The sequence below is a fragment of the Aulonocara sp. 'chitande type north' Nkhata Bay genome, linkage group LG1, assembly GCF_057382095.1.
Source record: "Aulonocara sp. 'chitande type north' Nkhata Bay isolate Kocher_YH1m ecotype deep benthic linkage group LG1, A_spYH_male_GT1.1, whole genome shotgun sequence".
Lineage (NCBI taxonomy): Eukaryota > Metazoa > Chordata > Actinopteri > Cichliformes > Cichlidae > Aulonocara > Aulonocara sp. 'chitande type north' Nkhata Bay.
Window position 1 is genome coordinate 33,764,989 of NC_141344.1, and position 23,038 is coordinate 33,788,026.

The following is a 23,038-nucleotide window of genomic DNA, read 5'->3' on the forward strand; positions in this document are numbered from 1 at the left end:
AACACTCTTGTAGATCCATGTGTCACACAGCAGGATGCCCTCAGAGCAGCTGAGTCATTTGCTCTACGTTCAAAAACAGAAATTAATGCCAACGTTACAACAAAACACTTATTTATAAAAAAAAAAAGTGACACGTCCTTTTCATACAAGCCATTTTCACAGGGCACACATCCACAAACACTGTATGATTCCCTAATTTCCTTTTTTGCCAAAACACAGAATATTTCCGACTGATTACCACTTGAGTTATTTTTGCCACCACATAACCGTAGAATATCAGAATTAGCACAGGTCCACCGCTGGCGACCTGTGTTTCTCACAGATGAGAGCAGGTTCACCCTGAGCACATGTGACAGACATGAAAGGGTTGCACCATTTTTTCATTTTGATTTTTGGGGTGTCTTTGATTTCCACCCTCTGTTGATCATTTCCATTTCCATCAAACAATGTAGCATCCTTTTGTTCCTATCACATTACTCAATCCATGTCAGTTTAGATATCATGAGTGTTTGTTCCCCCCATTGAGCTCTGAAGTGTTTTCCAAGAGTTCCATTTTTCTGAGTCCTACTCCCACCTCCTTAACCCAATATCAGTAAAAGGACAGGATTTGGCATTTTATGCATAGATCTCAGTGGCTAGTGAAAAGAAAAACAAAAAACAAGTGAATGAGAAGCTATCCACATAAAAGCAGTTCTGTGTACGAAAATATGAGAGCAATCATATCTCATAGATTTTCATTTAAGGAGGGTGCTGGTTCATCAAAAGTCTTTGAAGTTTTCCATCTCCACACTGTTGCTCCCACAAACCTTTATTGTTAATCTGTGGGATATTCTGTAAAAAAATAATGACGAGGAGTAACTTGCACAGGGTGAAACACCCTGTGCGGTGGTGACATGCTCTTGGCAAACACAGAGCCAACGACGTGGTTAACTGACTAGTACTGCTGCTCCCTGCTTCGAGCTAACTTTCTTATTACAAAATGCTACTTTATGTTCGGTTGACTCATGAAGGGCTGTTGGAGGGATATTGTGGAAGGGGGAAAATCCTGTTAAAATGTCATTTGTACTTATTTCCCCTGCCGGCTTCCAGCCTAATACTGTAAATTGGGCGGAGAAAAGGTGGCGGATATACTATCTCTCCAACATGCACTCAAATGCATCCGACATGTACCATCCACATTTATGAAGCCTAGAGAGCAACACAAGTGCTTTCACTAATCACACCACTGCATACACCAAATTCCCAGTCATAAAGCCTCAGAACACAAGAAAGTTAACATCCAGTTAGACTTGCTTGAAGACTCATGACTGAATGTGCACATCAGAGTAACTAAAGACCATTAGATGAAGGTAATCAACCATATTTATGCATCTTATTATCATAAAGACATCTCATTACACAGTGTTTTCTTGTTGTGCCACTAGACACTTGATCAAATAAGTCCTACTTACAAGAAAGTACAAGAAGTACAAGAAAAATTATGACACCAAAAAAAAGCAGTGCACTTAGGGAAGGAGCTTTGTGGAATGTGTTGAAATTAAGAACCAGAGTGGAGAAGTGGATTATATTGCAAGAAGGATTTTCTACTGCAGTTCCTGATGCTTTATTCACAACAACCATCACGACCACAGCAGCTGATGTAAGCTCTCTGCAGCTGCCAATATCCACGTAGAACCAAGCCACCATCATTTCAGAGCTGCAAGATTATATGGGCTGTATTTTTGATACCAAGCAGATAGCTGTAGTCATTTTTTCCTTTAATATTACCACTGAGGGAAATAACACTTTCACTCCACTGTCTAAATACCTGGCAAAAGTATACAAAACTGCAAAAACCTGAAAAACTGGATTTGAGATATTTCTTTTTTTTTTTTTTTTTTTTTTTTTTTCACTTACTGAACATGGGACAGACTTGACTGGGGGAAAGAAGGGGAGAAAGAAAGAGGGAAAGAGAAACAGCTGAGAAGAGGGACGGGGGAGAAGGGCAAAAACCAAAAACCAACAGAATGAGCAGAAAAAGAAAAAAAAGAAGAAAAGAAAAAAAAATGCATATATCAATCACCTGGGTCACCTGCTGAGAAAGAAAAAAAGAAAACAAGCAGAAGAGAACAAGAGTAATAGAATAAACAACATCACAATGATATATGGGAATATGACAGTAAATACTAAATATTAAACATTATTGTGCAGCACATAAGATCAACAGAACACAGTGTGCTTTGAGGTAGGAGCCAAAAAGGGTGTAGTTTGTGGGTGTGATCACCCGTGTGTACACCTGTGAGCATGGACGCGCTTGTTTTTTGTTTTTTAAAAGGTTCCTTCATGTAATGATCTGCTAGAGGGTGTGGGGGGGCCACAGCCCCGTCCTCCAGGGCATGAAGCAGGTATGGAGGAGATCAAAACTCCAGACATCCAGAGGCCCCCAGAACACAAGAGACCAAGGAAGACCAACAGAGGGGCAGCCGCGCCACTGTCCCAGAAAGAGCTGAGGAGAGTCCCAGATGAGGGCTCACTCAGCAGCCGCGGAGCAGAAGCCAGGGGGAGTTGCAGTGACGCGCCCGTGAGCTCCGCCGGCAGCCAGCCGTGCCTGAGTGACCGAGCCCCAGGCCGAGAGGCCGGGGGCACCCCACCTCCGAAGTGGCCCGAGCAAGCCCCAGGCTCCAGGCCCCGATAAGCGGCCGCCAAGGAGTGAGCCGGTGTGTACCCGGACGCCCATCCCTGGACACAAAGAACCACCAACGCACCGACGTCTGAGGGAGTCCGCCACTGGCAGGGGAAGTGGTGGTAGGGGGAGATAGGCCTCCATACCTTGGAGGGCCTAAGATGTCCCCAGAGAGGTGGCGCCTGACACCCAACCTGACATATAGACACAGAAATACAGGCACACACATATACAAACATCCATTCCCACCCTCATGCTCTCATATACACTTACTCCACACTCAACCAACGTGGAGACAGACATAAAGAGACGCTGTACACACGATCACACTCCCCAAGTGTACTCTAAGCCCCGGGTCTAGGTACCCTTGCCCCTGGAGGGGGGGGAACTGCACCCAGACCCAGGTGGTGTTACCCTTTTCCCTGCGGTGGGGGGAGGCAGACCGCCCCGACTCCGCAGCAGCAGGGAGGCCCCACACTCCAGACCGCAGTCGGACGGCCAACTCCTCCTCCTAGCCCCCCCGCTCCAGCAGGTCGCAGAGAACGGGGGTGAGAGAAGACTCCAAACCTCCCTCCACCCGCTCATTGTAGTGTTGATGCATGTGTGTTCTAAGGTGCATTTAAAACCCAGGAGGGCATGGAGCTACCTGCCAGAGAGCAGGATTTGAGATATTTCAAGTTTTTATTTGTATTTTGGAGACCAACATAAATGATATTTGTAGTAGGTGGTTGTGCTGACCTGTAAGTCACTGTGCATGAAACGATTTAATCACTAATTGAATGAGCAAATATGACATCATAATGGCAAAACATTTGTAGTGTGGCAATATGAGGTGGGTGTTCAGTCTGTGTGTTAATGTGATGCAAAGCTGTTTTTGGTTAAAGTCTGACATTTCTGGTACATCTCTCTTATCGCTTTCCTTCAGAACTGAGTTGAAGTGAAACTCACTCTCTTGGAAGGGAATCTACTGAAATCGTGCCTCTCTTCTTCAAGTAAATAAATCAAACCAGACTGCTGATGTTGCAATATGATTTAAAGGTTAAATCAAGGCAAAAGCATTTCACTCAGCCAAACGATCCTGTTCGCTACACCTATTACACTCTGCAATGGTGCATGGGCAAAAAAAAAAAAAAGCAAAGCAATGGCTTGAATTTCTTGAGAATTTTTTATCTGAGCTTCTGTTCTTGTAAAGGAAGAATGTGGGAAATAAACATAAAATGAGGCACTGATGTCACAGGATCGGGAATCAGCGAGCAGCTACTGTTTACTCAAGTTCTGTTGCTATTAACAAATGTGATCTTAATCAAATTAAACATTAGCTACATTATATTGCCAAAAGTCTTCAGTCAGCCATCCAAATCATTGAATTTATGTGTTCCAGTCCCTTCCATGGGCACAGGTGTATAAAATTAAGCAACTAGGCATGCAGACTGCTTCTAAAAACATGTGTGAAAGAATTGGTCCCTCACAATTCCAGTGTGGTATTGTGATAGGATGCCTCATCTGATAGATGAGGTACTTATCTGACTGCACTGTGTAAAATCTAAAGTTTGGTGATGGGGGGGATTGTGGTAGGTTTCTTTTTTAAGTAGTTGTTCTCAGCCCCTCCCAGTGAAAAGAACTCAATGCTTCAGCATACCAAGATATTTTTGACAACATCCCCAAACAGGACAGTTTGGGGATGGCCCTGTCCTGTTCTAACATGTGCACAAAGGAAGCTCCATAAAGACACAGATGACCAAGTTTGGTGTGGAAGAACTTGACTGGCCTGCACAGAGTCCTGTCCTCAACCCAACAGAAAACCTTTGGGATAAATTAAAGCAGAGACTGTGAGCCAGGCCTTCTCGTCCAACATCAGTGACTGACCTCATAAATCTGCTTCTGGAAGAACGGTCAAAAATTCCCATAAAGACACTCCTAAACCTCCTAAACCCTATGGATTAAGAATGGAATGTCAGTCAAGTCATATACATATGAAGGCAGATGAGCAAATACTTTTGGCAATGTAGTGTAAATCTGCTAAACACTAGCTCAAAGCAACCTTCTACATGAAATAGCCTCACAGTAACTTATGTAACCAACACAAAAACTATAACAATGGCACAAGGCCGACATGTGTTCCCATGAATAGCTTACACCAAGCGGTCGGATCTCGAGCTCTAAAGGTGACAAGACCTTTAATTAGACTGGTTGTCCCACAGAGGGCATGTTAAATCAAACACAAATGTGCTAAACCAATACACAACATCGCATTCTGTGCTTAGGTTTAGAGATGGAAGCTAGACAGTAACAGTATAATTAGACAGAGAAAAAGAGACGAGTCTACAGCTGCTAGGTGGCGGGCACACAGAAGCTGAGGAGGTGATGTTTCCAGTAGTGATAAGTTTCAATTCAGTGTATGCTCACCGATGCAGGAGCTCCCGTCGAGCAGGTAGGATCCATTGTCATGGAAACCACTTCTGCATTCACAGTGGTACCAGCCAGGCAGGTTGACACAGCGGGAGTGGTTGTGGCACTCAATCAGGCCCTCTGAACACTCGTCAATATCTGAGGACACGAACACACGCAGCAACATCACTGTCAGTCAAAACATTTTCCTGGCAACAAGCGCAAACCTGAAACTTCAGCTCATTTTGTGTCATTTGATGTTCTGCCTGTTCTTTGATCTGCAGCGGTTCAGCCAATCAGAACAAAACCACTGCCGTGACAGCAGAGCTGGGTCAGCGGATGCCCACATTAGACAGCCAAACACATCTCCAGCTTGTCTGCCGCAGCAGGGATCAAAGTCTCTTAGAAATCACACCATTTGGCTGCAGAGTTGTTTCCAGTAGCGCACTTTTTTTTCCCCCTTTCTATTTCTTCTCCTTGCTCATTCACACTTTGTCTCTGGTGTGCAGCATGCATACAGAGGCTCACCCCAGAGGTGTTAGGTCTTTGCACCTTCCTGGGAGAGTACATCTCTCTGATCCATTATTTATGGTGTGAGCACTGCACTGTAAAAATTAACAACCTAAATATCTTCCCAAGTCCAGCAGTGATATACAGTTGACTCGAGGAGGTACACACTATGTGACAACTCAAATGATTTACCAGTACATGACGATAATTACAGTTGGCAATATTTCTTGAAAAAAGAGAAACATATCTTTAGAAAAGAACCTGAGGCCCTGTGTGTGGGGGAGCCGGGGACTGAGCAGTAGCTCTACTTCCTTAGCAACCGCTGCGTCACCTACATGTGCAAGTAAACTGAGTGAAAATGCTGGGGATCCAAAACTAAGTTGCCTGTGTAGTGCATGTGTCAGAAAAGTGGCTTGCAATAGAAGTAAGTGGCAAATATACAGTGCTTCATCTTGCAGCTCTTGCTTGACTGTAAACTTGGATTTTGTTTCTTGCATGTCAATGTATCAGTGCAGCTCCATGCATGACTTGTTGGTGTAGGGTAATATGATCAAAATAAGTCAATATCCACACTTTCTGAAATCTGCTGGGCTTTGTCTTGTTCAGCCTGATAGTGTTGCAGATTAAGCCTGTGATTAAGGGGAAGCGCAAAGTGCAAACAGTTTTGCTCCATATAAGAGTGCCAGTGACAGGGCAGGGCAATCCATTGTTCATGTATGTACTAAAACCGAGATACAGCAATTTTGTCATATTTTAAGCTTCTATAGAAATCATATTAACAAAGGTGTGTGAACCTTTTTAACAGGATGGCTTGGATGAAGAAATATCATGAAAAATATTGTGTTCAATTTGTTAGGCCTCCAGATCGTTCCATAATACATTGCACCAATCAGGCATACCATTATGACCACTGACGGGAACTGAATAACTAATTATCTCTTGGCTGCTTTTAGTGGGTGGGATATTTTAGGGATCACGTAAACATTTAGTCCTCAGAGTTGATGTGTTAGAACCAGGAAAAATGGGCATGTGTAAGGATTCGAGTGAGTTTGACTAGGGAAAAATTGTAATGTTTAGCCAAATTGTAGATGGCTAAACTGCAGCTCTTGTCGGGATGTTGCCATCTGCAGTGGATCTATCTGCCTGACACAGTTACACTGTGAAGTGACATCTATGATGATTTTTGTTATAGCATCGTTGACTGATGTGCTGAAATGCCACCAATCCCACCGTGCTTAAGGTTAATAGTTAACATGCTGTAACAAGAAAAACGGTATTAAAAAAAATTGATTTGGTATTTGAACAACGGTCATGTTTGCACTGCTCCAGCCCTGTTGTGAAAGTACACACCTTGCCCAGGACTTTAAACCACACACATATTTACTGGTGTATAAACACAAGGAGAGCTCAACACTGTAGCCTGATGCACTGTAGGTAATAAGACGTGACAGCTGCTGGGAGGGTTGCCCTCTGCCCGCCTCTCAGGTCAAAGATCTGGTCAAAGTTACACCAAAAGATTCCCTCTCTGACATCTCACTTAAACAACCCAATATTAGAAGTGACTGGTGGCTGAGAGAAGCAGACTCCTCCAAAGAAAGAGCAGCACTGTGCAAGTACACGAGGGGGCATATGTTCAACGACTGTGTGTTGTCAAAACTAGGTAACTGCTTCATAATTATGCACATTGTTTTTGGATCCACAGGGGAATTTTTAAAAGAATGTCATATATTTATTTACTGTAGACAGATATAGTTTAAGACCTGGCTTTGGTTAGTCAGAGTATAATCATTTGTCCAGATATGTATTGTTTCCATAAAAAGCCATAAAAAACAAAGTCCACGCAGAGCCACCCAAGCACTCAAATCATTTGTTTATACACACACACAGCCACACTGATTAAAACAGACAGTTAATTTTCAAATTAAAGGCCCTTGGAAAAAACACTGGAAAGAAAGTGTGAATTAGCATCACAGAAAGATTTGAAATCCATTTATGCTTAATACTCACATATATAGTTTAGAACTCAGTATTCTGTATCATTAATACTGGACCTCATGGAATAGCCTTTTTTGTTTTGCATCAGTAAACATGCTTATCTTCGTAATGGAAAAGGATTTGAAAAGATAATGCCCTCTATGAAAAATCTAGAGTACACAAATAACAGGCAAGAGTGCTGTCTGCTTTCTTAATAACAGTAATCCAGCATTGCTTACCAACATATTGCTCCATAATTGATGACAAAGGACGTATTCCAAAATGTCTTTCCACGCAACAAAAAATACTTCCGGTTACACTGTGAGTCATGTGAAGTCTTTTTTATTCTATCTTTGGCTAGAAATGCTCCCAATTCCCGTAGTTATTGTCTATTTAAATTTAAAAATGCATTTGAATAACAAAAAGCTCATTTTCTTCACAAGGTTACAAAAAAATATGATACCTAACTGTGTTTTTTCATCTTGGTTTGGATCTTAGAAACATGTCAGTCTCAAACAGTATTATGCCACCTAGTTTGAGTTTCTCTGCAGGGTAAGTATTTATACAGATATTGATTGTATGGTTTAAGAATGATGTATTTTAGGACAGCACAGCAACAACACAGACATGGTAACTGGGGGCCAGTCAGTTGAATTTTCATGACATTAGTCATCTTGTCCAGTACAAGCAATAAAGTCCTACATAGACATAGACAGAAAGAAAGTCCATATGGTGCAAGAAAAGTAGTTTGTACATCGTTAGGACATAGTTTGTACTTGAAATTTGGTAATGCAATGAATACTTGTGAGTTACACATCAACAGTGACAGAAACTGCTTTAGTGGATGTTGTGGTTTGCTCTGTTCCCTTGAAGAGCTGCACTTGATTTTATAATAAACACACTGTTTAGGTTATGTAATTATCATGGTTAAAAGAAACACCTTGAATCAGTGAATGCATCGCTGTCCAAAGTTGTTGACCTTCCCATCAACCCTCACCTCCTCCCAACATGGATTTTGTAAAGTATCATCTATGACGTTCACTGGCTATGGCTATAAAGTTTACATTTAACTCAGTATTTCATTTGGAATCCAAAGTGCTGCAGCACACAGGGAGCACAGTCAGAAGTGACACAGAAGAAAGTGTCACTTCTGACTGTGCTGCATCAGTGAGCTATGCACTGAATAGGTCAGTGATTTTCAATGGGCAGACCACAATCTGGTAGTGGTCGTTGCAGGCTACAGGGCAAAGATGTTATTTGACAAAAGCTGACATCAGTTGCTAGAAGAGGAAGAAAAGTCTGAAAAAGTTTCTTAAATATTCTGCACTGATAGCAATGTTGCTAGGAGAACTGATGGTATGCAAAAGAGTGCAAATAAGCAGATTCTTTAAAGGCTGACTGATTGCTTTGGTACAGTATGCAGTGTAGTTTGGACACTAAAGCAATACTCGTCATCCATCTATTCTATTCACAGATCAGCCACAACAACAAACCACCTGCACTGTATAGTGGAGCGATCCCATTTATGTCATCAAAGCAGCCCAGATACATTAGATTGTCTTGTAGTTTCTAGCACTGGAGCACTGGGAAAGAATCCATCAGGTCATGTGGGTTGACTTGTAATTGCAATGTGTCAGGGTGCAATATCCTGCTTCTTGGTAAGTTGGCAAATATGCATATCAATGTCAAGACCCAAGGTTTTCCAGTAGAATAAAATACAGAAAAAATAAAAGAAGATGACAAAAACCTCACATTGTTACCAGTAGGGACAAATATTTCTAGTTTTAAAAGTCTCTTCAAGAGGTTATCTACACTGGGCTTTCTCTCTGAGAAGAGCAGAGTCAGATTTCGTATTACATGCACAGCGGTGCTGATTTGATCAAGGTCAAATCACCTGCTCTCAACTCCTAATTGAGGTATTGTACAAGAACAAAGGCACTGATCACAATCTGCTTCAGTTACATGACAAAGTCAGAGTCGGGATAAATGGCCATTGCATCAAGCTCGGTGACAATATGATTGGTTTTAATTTAAAAAAACCCCAAACATACTATGAGCTAGGAGGAAGCAGGTTATAACTGAGGTTTCAGGATCATCAGGAATGATCGAGGGTTTAATATGTTTTAAACTTGCGGTTTTTTTGGCTGAGCAATGAAATATAGTGCCCCAACCTCTCTGCTCAGGCCTCACTACACTTGCCGAACACATTTCTTGGTGAGGCTCGTTCCTACAATGACCTTGCTACGATAACAGAGTCACACGGCGTGTAAAACCCACTGCCTGTCACTCACAGCCGATCACGTATTCTGTGAAATAACAAATGTTTGAGACTGAACGTGTCTCCAGATGTCTCACTTGAATATTTTATATGTTGTTTCTCCTTCTCTCTGTAATGTTTCAGTTTTCTCCTGTCACTGTGTCTTTCAGCAGCCCACCTTGAATTCACTGATGTGACTAAGGAACAAGTTTATTTTCAATTAAATGAAGGAATAAGCTTTGTCTTTCATTTCCTGTTATCTACAAAGCTCGGCCTGTATTTTGACGTCTTTAGTGTACGCATCATATCCTGGTAAATTACTATGAGGCTTGTCAAAAAAGAACAAGTACCTCTAATTCAATTCCTGCCACCCAACACACGCAAACTCCTCAAATGTGTAGGGCTTTGGTTTTCACGATATGCACTAAGCTCATTATTTCCATATTTGACATTGTTGTTGTAAACAGACTCTCAACATCAAGGTGTGAAGAATGAGGAGGACACAAGAAGAACAGCAACAATGGGATAAAAGCTTTACTGCCATCATCACCTTTTCAAAAGCATGTGTGTTAGGACACTATTATTGTGTGTGTGTGTTTTTAATTCCAGGAAACAGGAAGAAAGAACAAAATGATCACCAACTGACCACTACCCATCTAGACTGCATATTTTTTCGGTCATCTCTGTTATATATATTGTCATGTGGAATGATTTAATTATTATTAGATTGGGTTACGAAATTATTCCAAATGAAAAAATACGATATCAACACTTTTATGGTAAATACAATTATCAAATTCAGACACTAGAGTACAGGCAAGGTCAATTTGAAATGTACTTTATTTTTTATTTTGTTATCAGATTTGTAATTTCACTGTTTTCAACATCTTCACATTTAAAAATGACTGTAAAAATGATTTTCCCCTTGTTGCAGCATGGGAGAAATGTAAGCCTTATTTTTACATGGCAACGTCACATTTGGGTGTGGACACCCGAGCTTCTGAATACGACAACTCAAAAACAGGATTTTGAAATCGATATCCAAGGTGTAGCTTATAGGTGGGTGAGGGGCAGCATAGGCAGCCTCCAATATTTTTATTATTGTCAGTGACAAATGTACAATTTTGGCTGGATGAGGACAGGCTATACTAATAATCAATAATGAAGAGTCAAGTTTATGGCTATGTTGACCTTTGTAAATTTGTATTTGGTTCTCTTGAGGACAAAATCTCCTTAAGCTGTTCCATCCATTTATCCATCCATCCATCCATCCATCCATCCACCCATCTTCCACTTATCTGGGTCTGGGTTGTGGGGGCAGCAGCCTAAGCAGAGAAGCCTAGACCTCCCCCTCCCCGGCCACCTCCCCAGCTTGTTCGAGGGAACACCAAGGCGTTCCAAGCGTGTCCTGGGTTTGCCCCGGGGCATTTTGTCCTGCTAAAAATATTTCATCATGTGGCTTTCTTTTTGTTTTCTATGTTGTTGTTCATTTTTGTTTTTAACTTCCCTGTGTTCCCTTTCCCACCTATGTGATTGTTTTTACTCAGTTCACTCATGTCTCATTATCCCCCTCCCTGGTGTGTATATGTAGTCTGTGTTTCTTCATTCCCCTGGCTGCCCTGCCTTTGGTTTTCTCTTACTGTTTTTATTTTGCTAGTTTTTGGATCATTCTTTGTGATCTATTTTACTCCCTAGTTTGTTTATATGGCAAATACAAAAGTTGAAAGTAAAAGAAGACCACTCTAATTTCTCATGTGTTGTCATATTTTGATATATTTGATTACTTTTTATTGGTTATATTATATCGGGTAAAAATCACCCGGCATTAGTGATTGTGTTACTATTTATAGCGATAGTGTTCTAGGGTTAAGAGGTTTACTGGCAATAAATAAATAAATAAACAAAATCCCATAGAAAACAAACATTTGACTTAAGACAAACACACAATCTGTAATAGATAATATTTTACCAAATATCGCCAGCTCATCATATTTGTCTCCATGGCATTCACAGACACATTACCTCTGTGTGAACTGTTGCCCCGGGGAATTGCCCAAATCCTTTGCTATTTCTAGTCAGTGCAGGTTTAGATTTTAGACAGTAAGCAGGGAAGGTAACTTATCCCCTTTAGCAGGTTTTAACAAGAACCTTTTAAACTATGTAATCCTAGCCATAGCTCAGAATTAGCCTGTCCTACAGTTTAGGACCTTTGCTCCATTCCCAAGAAATTTAGACTCTCTTCTCCCTCACAGAAGCAATTGTAAACAAAGAAAAATCAGGTCTCTGTGGTTGTTTTTATGGGAAGCACACATTATTTAACATGCCATCCATCACCTGCCTAACAAGTTTTTTTTATTTAACTATAATAAAACCTGATTTCATTTGCGCACACTCAATATTTCCTGATGCTCAGTACACTAGTTTACAAAGCTATATTGAAGCTCTTGTGTGTCTACAAGTATGCTTTAGTGTGGGAAGCCTTCCATTCTCTTTGTCTGTGGAAGTGAAGTGGACAGATGACCTTGTATGAGTTGCAATATGCTGGAGTACACACATAAATATACCCCATAAATCTTTGTTATAGCTACAAAAAGAAAAAGAGAGCAGACTGCATTTCATGTTTCCTTCTGTTTCCTTCTATTACAATACAAACAAGTTCACTTCTGCCCAGTGTGGATGTTCCCGGTGAGTAATGAGAACTTTATGACAACACAGATTGTGAAGAGCTGTGCACTTTAGCTCAGATAGAAAACTTGGAATTAACCCAAACATACTGTAGTTAAAATAATCCCAAAGCACTTGAGAGAATCCTCTGGCCTCTTGAGCTTTCCATAATTACAGCTATTCCAGCCCTACTAACCTACTAACACAACATCATGGAAAATGTCACATGGCGCATTAACATTAATGTGTCCTTAGACAGAGACGGCAACCAGAGTTTGTGTTCATTGCTGCCTGATGGTCCGTGACCAGTAACGGTGCTTAAAGCTAACAGCATGTTGGATTAAGGGAGCAGTGGACTGACCACACAAGAGCTTAGCCTGTTACTTAAAGAACTGCTGTGTTGTAGTTTATATTCTGCAAGCCCGCGGGTTTGAGTAATATAAATTATGTGAACGTAGTGTGACTGCAAGGCTCAATGTAATCCCCGTTCATGCAGACATCACGCTACAATGGCATCAACTATACATCTGCTCTCCAGGGGAACTCCAGGTGAGGCAGGAAATAGCATAATAACAACAACTACTCATCCTTGGTGCTCACAGCTGTCCATGTGTGCACTTCTAAACAAGTTCATGTTCAGGTTACTTTATTTGTACCCGTTGGTAATTAGTTCTGTAGTCGTGAGTCAGCCAACCTAACATGCATAATACACAACAGATGATAAACAAGCATAGCACAAAATACCGAAAACAAGCACTAATAATGATCATGATTTTGAGCATGATGTCACCCATGAAGACACAAAGTTATAATTTGCTCATCACTTTGCTTGTGACCAGAAACCTTCACCCAAAGGAACTAAAAGTCCCTATGTAAAGGGTGCGAGGCGCTAAGGAAAAAATCAAACCTGTCAACCGCTGTAACTGTCTGGTGTACAAGGGTGCAAGGTTCAGCAGTGGTTCAGCAGTCAGCATACTCACCCAATTAAACTGTTAAGTGGTTTAACTTGCTAACTTTACATTGTCCTGTACTGCTACTAATACTGATACTTCTTAACTGTCAGATGTCAGCAATTTGGAAATGGTTGCATTTATTGTAGTTTTTTCTTCTTTTTTCCTGACTTCATTACAGCACACCCAGAAGCCACATTTAAATAAAATCACTGTAGTTATATATTACCTGCATGTGTACAGACTTGTCTTACTTAGATGCCAGCATCTTTTAACCCTAAATGTACCAAAGGCAAAATGTGATTGCTCAGCAATGTCTGTCGATCATGAAGCATTCATTGCCAAAGTTGTTTCCTAAATAACATTTAAGTCTGAATCAATAATTTTGTGAAAACACTCCAGAAAAAGTCCTCATCATGTAATCATTACAGTGATTTATTCAAAATGAGGCTTCAGTATGAATGGCGGGGGTTCAGTTCTAGCTAATTTAACCTAATCCTCATGTGTTGTTTTGAGGTTAATGTAACGTTTAGGAGATATTGGACCATAAACCTTGAATAGTGACACTGGCATGGTTGGTTTTCACCCACAGCTGTTTCTGCTGCTTCTCTTATAAAGTCACACTGTTGACAACAGAAGTTGTCAGCTCTGTTCCAGCAGAACATACTCTAGTACATTACATACTCAAACTATGCTATTTTTGACAATGAAGTTTAATATATATGAAGTGGGAGTTCATTCCTAGGCCGGCTGTTATGTTTTTGACTCCTTTGGTGTAAAGACTTTCAGAAAGTAAAATCAGAGTGGTCCAAATGTGGATCACTGGCAGCTATGTAAGCCCACTGGAGAAAGACAGGCAGCCCCGAAGAACACATCAACGTGGGAGAAGATGAAAAGATCAGCAGTAAGATCATCTCTTTTCCCGCTGGCTTTATATTTAGATGTTTTCAACCTCTCATTGAGCTACAGTATACAGACGAGTGTCAGTGGAGCAGCGTTATTGCACAGAAGGGGAGGGCAACAGAGAGCGAGTTAGGAGTGGAGTCAGAAGATAGAGACAGATGTACATGAGAAACAGAGACAGATACTAAGAGAGTTCAACAGATGGGTAGACAGATTGAGAATGAAATGCAGTGACAGAGAATATGTCATGCACAGAGGTAAAACAAGAACCCTCTGCACTCCTCTTACACGTTGCCTATGGCAAGTCTTCTAGGGGAAACTCCAGCAACCCAGACAGCACTGTAAGGACATGAAAGTATTTTATCTCCATCTTTCCTCCCTACATCCACTGTTTCCATCTTTAAAAAAAATCATTTACAATAGCATATACTTTGAGTTTTGAGGCTGTGAAACGGTCGCAGAGGTGAATGGGGATACAGTTAAAGGAACAAACAGAACTGAAATAACAATATAATGTTGGAGATCAGAAAATACTTCACTCATTCTGAACGGCGAGATTGCAGCCGACACTTCTCACTCCTCTTGTCATTTACATTTAAGGTGTCTTCACATGGAAGATTAATTTCACAGCCTTTCAGCACTTAGACTTTAAGAGCTTCTTCAAATGTTTACCGATTCAACTTCAGCCGGAGTTTCAACTCGGAATATTTCTCTTATAAAAAATGGATTCAGAGATAATAATGAGCTTCAGACGCTGCAAACACTGCTTCACAAAAGGAGATTTTGTCAAGTAAGATGTAGTTCTTGAAAGCTGAATACTGGAAAGGCAGACAGCCTTTGCACAAACGTGCTCCAATGTTAATATTAAATGTTTTAAAAAAGTTTTTAAAAAAGTAACTAAGCAACTAAGTAATAAAGTAACTAATTACCTTTTTCAGGTAACTTGGCCAACACTGTCTGTGACATTCTGAAGAAACTAGGCCAAAGGACAGTACTCCAACATGATAACAACCCCAAACACACCTCCAAAAAAACCAGTGCCTTGCTAAATAAACTGAGGGTAAAGGTACTTGACTGGCCAAGCATGTCTCCAGACTTAAACCCTATTGAGCATCTGTGGGGCATCCTCAAATGGAAGGTGGAGGAGTGCAAGGGCTCTAACATCCACCAGCTCCATGATGTCATCATGGAGGAGTGGAAGAGGACTGCAGTGTCACCCTGTAAAGCTCTAGTGAACTCCATGGCCAACAAAGTTAAGGCAGTGTTGGAAAATAATTGTTGCCAAACATTACTGTAGGGTCTACCTTACAATATAAAATACCTTGAGGCAACTGTTGTTGTGATTTGGCGCTATATAAATAAAATTGAATTAAATTGAATAAAAAAAAAAATTGACACTTTGGGCACAATTTGGACATTTTCACTTAGGGGAGTACTCACTTTTGTTTCCAATGGTTTAGACAGTAATGGCTGTATGTTGAGCTATTTTAAGGTGACAGCAAATTTACACTGTTATACAAGCTGTATACTAACTACATTGTATCAAAGTGTCATATCTTCAGTGTTGTCCCATGAAAAGATCAAAATATTTTAAAAAATGTGAGGGGTGTACTCACTTTTGTGAGATACTGTATATTATTGCATATAATATTGCATTCTTGGAGAACACGGCTGTGAAGCTTCACTGCCACGTTAATTAACTGATAGATATTTGATGCTGTTAATAGGGGAGTTAATTAGTTTCTGCCTGATTGCCTTTCAAAACATGCCCTGCATGCTAATGACTGCCGATTACCAGATCAATGATTCAAATCTTCAGAGCCAAGAATTACAGGAAATCATATGATTTTTTTTCCCTCCTTAGCTACAAATTTAAGGGGTTGGAAAATAAGTTAATAATTTAAATGAGACAGGTGGTGACTTTGTTTGCCGTTAACTCACTGAAGATGAAAATCTGAAGCTGAAGATTTGGCTGTGAGAGGAGTAAATTATAAGAAAAAATGTGACTAAAAATGCGATAAAATCTGGAATATATCTCCTGATGCAAAAGCAGCAAGGGTTAATTTAATAATTTTAATCAAACGAATTCCAGAAGAAGGAGCAGTGAATCAAAACTACACTGACTTCAGTCTTCGGCTCTATAAAGGAGAGAAATTTGGGCATAGACGAAGGTATTTTATTTCAAAATGCATTTGTAAAAATTTAAGGATGAATGACATGAACACAAAGTCAAAAAATTCAAGTTAAAGATGGACTGACTCTTTAAGCTCAGAGAACACCACAGGCCAGTGCCAGTGATGGAACATGACAAATATGTAGCACAAAGCTAGAGACTCAAAAGGCCGAAACTGGGACGAAGCAAACTTTACACCCACACAGCTGAGGCTGGTGAGAAAAAAAAAACAAAACATAAAAAACATTCAAAGGACTGCCAGGTTTTTATAACCTGCTGGTAGAGAACTGTCCTTATTATACAAAGATGAGTCTTTTTCCCCCAAACCTTTTAGATAGAACAAACATTGTTATGCACTCAATTCTAAAGTCACACAATCCAGCAACCACCTTAGTCAATAAAAGCAAGAAGAATTTGTTCCAAATGAGAGCAAAGCTTTTCCCTTTTTTTCTACCGCTTCCTGTTCGGGTACAGTATGTACATGAAATCTAAGATTATTTCATACTGTCTTTATATATTGCACATGGAGTGCAAGGATCTTCAGGGATAGTACTTTCAATGGACTTTGCATTTGTTCATGTTTTCTTAATATGAATACTATACGCAGAATTAACTAAAACTTAAAGGACGACCACTGGCGAGCTGCAAATTACCTGCACTGTTTTCACACAGGCACAAATCAGCACTGTTAGACATCACACAGACTTTGTCCTGGGGAGCTGGCAGGTTAAAGACCGTTAAACACTTTCCCCCTTGGACGCTCATTAGCATTGTTGTCAAATGTCTTTATGGGGAAAAGAGTTAAACAGTCTTTAACCTGCCAGCCCCCCAGTACAACGTCTGTGTGATGTCTAATTGTGTTGATTTGTGCCTATTTCAGAACACTGCAAGTAATTTGCATCGCACGAGCGGCCGTCCTATGTCCTACCTCCTGCATGCTATCCCCCCCAAAAAGAAAAGCCTTCTCACGTGCACCTCCAATAGAACATTTAAATGACTCTACATAGAAAAATTGCATGTTTCAAACAATTCATAATGATATACCTTAACAATCAAACTGTTTTCTTCATACCACTGATGAATGAAACTAAATTAAAAACACTGATTTGATTAACAATTGAATATAATAGAGTCCATAGAGAAACTGAGTAAAGTTCAATATTATAGAGACAAAATTATTCATGGTCAATACACTAAAATGTAGTGAAAATAAATCATGTTTCGGCATTTCGGACCTGCAAGACCTTTCATCCCATTAACCAGTTGTCCATTTCTGCATATCATCGAATGTGTGCCCAGCTACTTCCATATGCTCTTAAAGCCATTCTGTGCTCTTATAGCAGACGATGGATTAAATGTGGAAATTTATATTTCAGTAATTTTATGTAACATCGAAATCAGAGCTGATAAAAAACATGTTGCAGGCAATATTATTTGAATTTCCGTTTACATTCCTTTTCAGATCTGTGGTTAGGTCATAGAGATGGAAGTTATTCTTTTAGTAGATTCATGATTGTTATGAATTTGAGAGAAAAAAGTGGAGGATCAGTCTGTGTCACGCAGTGATGTCTCTCTTTTGTGTAACTTACCTTCCGGTGTCTTTGCAACCCGAGTATCTGTATCTGCATGTAGAAATTTAAGCCTGCCTTACATGTTTAATGAGGTCCAGACTTTAAGCTGTGGTACAGCGTATAGATGTATGACACAGCACAGTCCCCTTTCTCTCTAAACCTGGAAACACGTCTTGCCTCCTCTTGTTTGAACAAATGATTGGATGCTACACAGGTGTGTACTGAGACATTTGGCTCATAAAGTGTATGTTTTTTGTTTTGTTTTTTTCATTTGATTCACAATCTTCAGGGAGTATCTGAGAATGATGTTTGACCAAACAGTAAGGGTATACTCTGGATCAGAGCATCGCAGGGAGAGACGTGTCCTAAAAGAACATGGGATCCATTTTTAAGCTGGAAACAGCAGACTGGTCGCCACCAGGGGAGACCCAGTGCAGGAAACAAATTAAGCCTTATGAACATTTGAAATCAAACCAATAGTGTCTCTGTCTTTCATGATTTCAAGCACGATACCTTTCTTTCTTGTCTGGTCTTGAAACTTTTATTTTTAATTGATTGGTTATCCTCATGAGTAGCTGACTACAGTTTGGAGCCTTCAGAGTTAGGCTGCTTTCTGAGATCAGACTTGGAATGAGTTAAATTATCATGCCCATAGATTTTTCCCTCCTAATGAAGATGTGCTATACAGCCTAATTAAGTCTGATCAGTTCAATATGCACAGTGTGGATTTAATTTCAAGACACTGGTGCTGGTCTAAAATGTGTGATGAAGATAACACACACACAAAATAAAACAGCAAAGAGAATCTTCCTCTGCATTACACTTACATATTAGGAGGCTGACTGACAGCAGCACAAATGATGTATTCAATATGTAAAAATATGAAGGTTTTATCTGACCTATCTAAAGAGAAACCATGGCAACATGCTACAAATAGCTGACCCGTGACTCCTGTGCTCCATGTGAGCAGGTTGATCACTTCAGCGAAATTAGACCACAGAGACGGGAGGTTTAATGGCATAGGGGAGGATGGGACAGGAGCGAGAGGAAGACAGAGGTTGTGTAAGTAGAGATAGATGGACAAGAGAGGTAAAGGAGTAAGCTAATAGGAATAAAAAGAACAAGGGGAAAGCAAGAACAGAATCTGGGGAGAAAATGGAAGGGGGGGGGGGGGGGGGGGTAAAAAGAAAGACAAGGACAAGGGTGGAGGAGGAAAGGAGAAAATGAGCAAGCAGAGGAGAGCCAAGAAGAGGTCAGGGAAGGAGGGCAGAGGATGAAAGGAAGCAAAAGAGGTAAAGAGAAGTAGCTTATAAAACTGGAAAAAGACATAAGGAAGGAGAAACGAGAGAAGTTAGAAGACAAAGGAGGAGAAAATGAAAAGAAAGAAAAGAAAGGAGGAAGGACAACTGGGGGAAATGATGGGGAGAGTGAAAAAGGAGAGGGAGAAAGGAAGAAGGTGGAAGGAAGGAGAAGAGGAAGGTAGGGAACAATTAGCTGACTCTTTCTATGACTCTCTTGGGAGCTTCAATCTCTGCAGTGTCCAATTTAAACAACACTTTAAAGCCAGAGCATGAAAATGTGTGTGTGTGTGTAGGTGTGTGTGTGTGTGTAGAGTGAAGTAGGAAAAGAAAACATCTAATGACCATCCTGCCGATGTCATTCCTGAAAGTCAATAAAAACAACGTGATGCTCGTGTCAGATTTTAATTGGGACAGACGGCTGAACAAACTGGACAGATGAGAGGTGTGGGGTCAGGTGATGTCCTCAGGTCTTACCTGTCTCACAGCGGTGTCCCGTGAATCCCGAGGGACAGACACACGTGTTGGGAGACACACAGGTCCCGCCGCTTCGGCATCCCTCCTCACAGAAGGCTAGAAAGAGAAACCAAAAATATATTAGTTCAGTTTTTTGTGTTTTCCCCCCTCTGTGACCCGAATAGCACAGCCACAGAAAAGCCTTTGAAATCCTGCGGTTTTTGTGATGTTGTAAAAGCATTACACGCTACAAAAAGCTCCCCTGACTATCTTTACAAGATGCGTTAACAGTTCTGGGAGGGACTACTCACGCTCACCATTCACACGGGCTTAGAAATGGTGGTTTTTATGCTGCAGTGTTTGTTCATTATAAAGAAGACAAAAAAAAGACAGATCAAAACTGTAACCTTGCCTCAGATTTATATCTGAGAGAAAAGTGTGCTTTCAAGTGGTCATGTAAAAGGCAGCTAAAAAACTATCAAATTTCTGGGAGGATGGCTGAACATTGTGTTGCCTTTTAAGGAGAAAGTTGCATTTTTTTGCAATTTGTTACGAGCAACGGATAAATGACTGTCTTTTGCCTTTTAAGCTTTACAGCACATTTACTGTACAGTTCAGAAAATCAGACCAAGTTAGCGACTGAGGAAAGTGAAACACGTTTAAAGAACCAGTAACCAGATGGCACTAAAAATTCTACTGTATCCTTCAGTGGATGCATGCACTTTTACTGACTATTGGACAGCAAAGGTACAAAATGCAGCAAGGAAAATATGTGTTCTTATTATGTGCGACTAGCAAATGGGGCCGATTTCACGTTAGCACATCTATCTATCAACATAACAGCAGGAACACTTTACAGTTTCAACCACTCACACACATGGCAACTGTGCAAGGAGCTGACCTGAACATCAGGATGAGATCTGTGTCAAGGACAACCTGCAGCACCACCTGAGCTGCTGTTGTTCCTCAATGTGATAAAATCCTAAGCACGTACTGAATTTCTGCCTCACTTCTTTTTTTTTGTGCTTGGTCATTATGATAACTTTTCCACCACGGTGCCAAGCAAGAATATAACACAAGTGCTTACATGAAAACTCTGATCATTTTCCAGTGCCCTGCAAAAAGATTGACACGACTGTTTCAAAAAAGCCCTGCTTGAATACTATACTTTCTTTAGATGTATAACACATTTTGGGGTCAACTTGAAAGAAAAGCAGACGTGAAATAGGAAAGTGAAGTCAGAGGCTAAACGTGACATGATATTTGGCAGCAAACTATAATGCTATGTTTATAATCCCCACCCTGGTGGTGGTCAGAGGGCCCGGTGGCGCCAGTGTCCGGCAGCCTCGCCTCTGTCAGTGCGCCCCAGGGTGGCTGTGGCTACAATGTAGCTGCCATCACCAGTGTGTGGATGTGTGTGTGAATGGGTGGATGACTGGATATGTAAAGCGCTTTGGGGTCCTTAGGGACTAGTAAAGCGCTATATAAATACAGGCCATTTACCATTTATTTACCATATATGAGTATCATAAAACAAAGGCAGTAGGATTTTAAGTATAGTTTTAAAGATAAAAGAGATTTTATGGGAATTTTGACCTCATTTGACCTTGGAGGTCTAAAGTAACGTGACATTTATTATCCCCATAAATCATTCCCTATATGCCTATATGTTATCAAAACCAAAGAAGATTATATATAAGATTATTATTATATTATTGTTGGCCTTAAGATCATGTATTTACCTTGAAGGAAAGGTCAGAGGTCAAATTTGACATCATATTTAAAATCTTTACATTGGTTCTTTCTATATGTTGGCAACACATACAAGTTATAAGGCTTTTTAAGTTGACCCTGAAGACCTTGATGGATGCATGTCAAATTTTAATAGATTTACTAATATGACCCCACTCTACACCCCTACAAAGTTTCATCAGAATTTCCTTTGAAACTTTTTGAGCTATTGCATTTACAGATTACCAGTGACACGCAAAGACTACAAAAACACAACCTCCTTGACAGACGTCATAAGTTGCTGACACTTATTAAAGATATATGCAAACTTTTTACCTTCATTTAAGTTTGCGTCAGTTAAGGCAGCTTGTTCATTGTGAGGTCACAGCACTTTGAATGACTTGATTTTTCAGAGAGAGTCATACTAAATGAATTTGTTAATTATGCCATAAACGCCAGTTGAACTAATTCATTTAGTACTGCTTACTGGCACTCACAATGAACAGGTTGCCTGATTTAGCTATCTGAAGTAAACTGTTGTTAGTTCTTCTAATGCAGTGAGGTTGCATTTGTTTTAGATACTGGTAGCTTATTAGATTTTACAGTTCTTCTACTGATAATATGGCGTTGTTTTCCATGAAAGGTCAGTACTGATGAGATGGCCTACTGTGGTCTGGGGTTATGTGGCGAGGCAATGTGAGAATTCATTGGTGTTCATCTTGTGTAGCTGATTCAGTTCAAATGAATTGAGTTTGGTCCAGGATGCTATTTGTTGGAATGCAATCACAGCTATCATCAGATGTTTTAGCCTTTTATTAGATTTTTTTTTTCAAATAATAAACCACCAGCATTTGTAAACAGTGATCAGTGGATTGAAAATTAATTCTTGGCCTAATTAATTCTTGGTATATATCAGGGTAAATTCCTGATTGATATTAGTATAACACTATCACACAGTTTAAAAGAGAATCATTTTTTCACTAACACTAGAGGTCATCGGTCTGCAAACCATGTCCGCAAGGAAGAATCTAAAATAATTAAAGTAACTGCTCCTCATTTAGCAGTGATTTGGAAATCTCTCATGTGAGCGCATGTGTTCCCAACATTCTTACAGCCTTTTCCTAGAAGCAGGCTAGCAGCGGAAATGGCTGTATTTTGTTCAACGAGTGTACACACTGTGAAGCACCAACACAAAGGAGAAGAGGATGTCTGAGGAGCGCTGGCAGAGAAATATCCTCCACAAAACAGATGTAAAGGGTGGGTGCAGGGAGAGAGGACAGTCAGTCAGTGCTTAAAGCGAGGATTAAACCAAAAAAGAGGGCAGACTTAATTGAGCAAGTTCATTAAGTATTTCTAAGCTTAATTAATGACACGATTAAAAAGATGAGCCTTAATGGGCAGAAAAAAAATCTATTTAAAGTCACAGACATAGGGTATGTGAGTGTAATATCTGTGTGTAATCTGTGCAGCAGCTTGTCTCCATTTGGTTTATGAATACACA

The 23,038-nt window shown here is 40.3% G+C and overlaps 1 protein-coding gene across 1 annotated transcript in view; it reads right to left on the reverse strand.

Annotated features, from left to right (window-relative positions):
• LOC147339415 (protein kinase C-binding protein NELL1-like) overlaps window positions 1–23,038 on the reverse strand; it is a 307,103-nt gene that overhangs the window by 25,292 nt on the left and 258,773 nt on the right. Inside the window, exons 15-16 of the mRNA XM_086294400.1 lie at window positions 19,828–19,923; window positions 5,069–5,209 (exon numbers count right to left, since the gene is read on the reverse strand). Coding sequence (XP_086150526.1) covers window positions 5,069–5,209; window positions 19,828–19,923 — 237 coding nt within the window. The remainder of the gene's footprint in view (window positions 1–5,068; window positions 5,210–19,827; window positions 19,924–23,038) is intronic.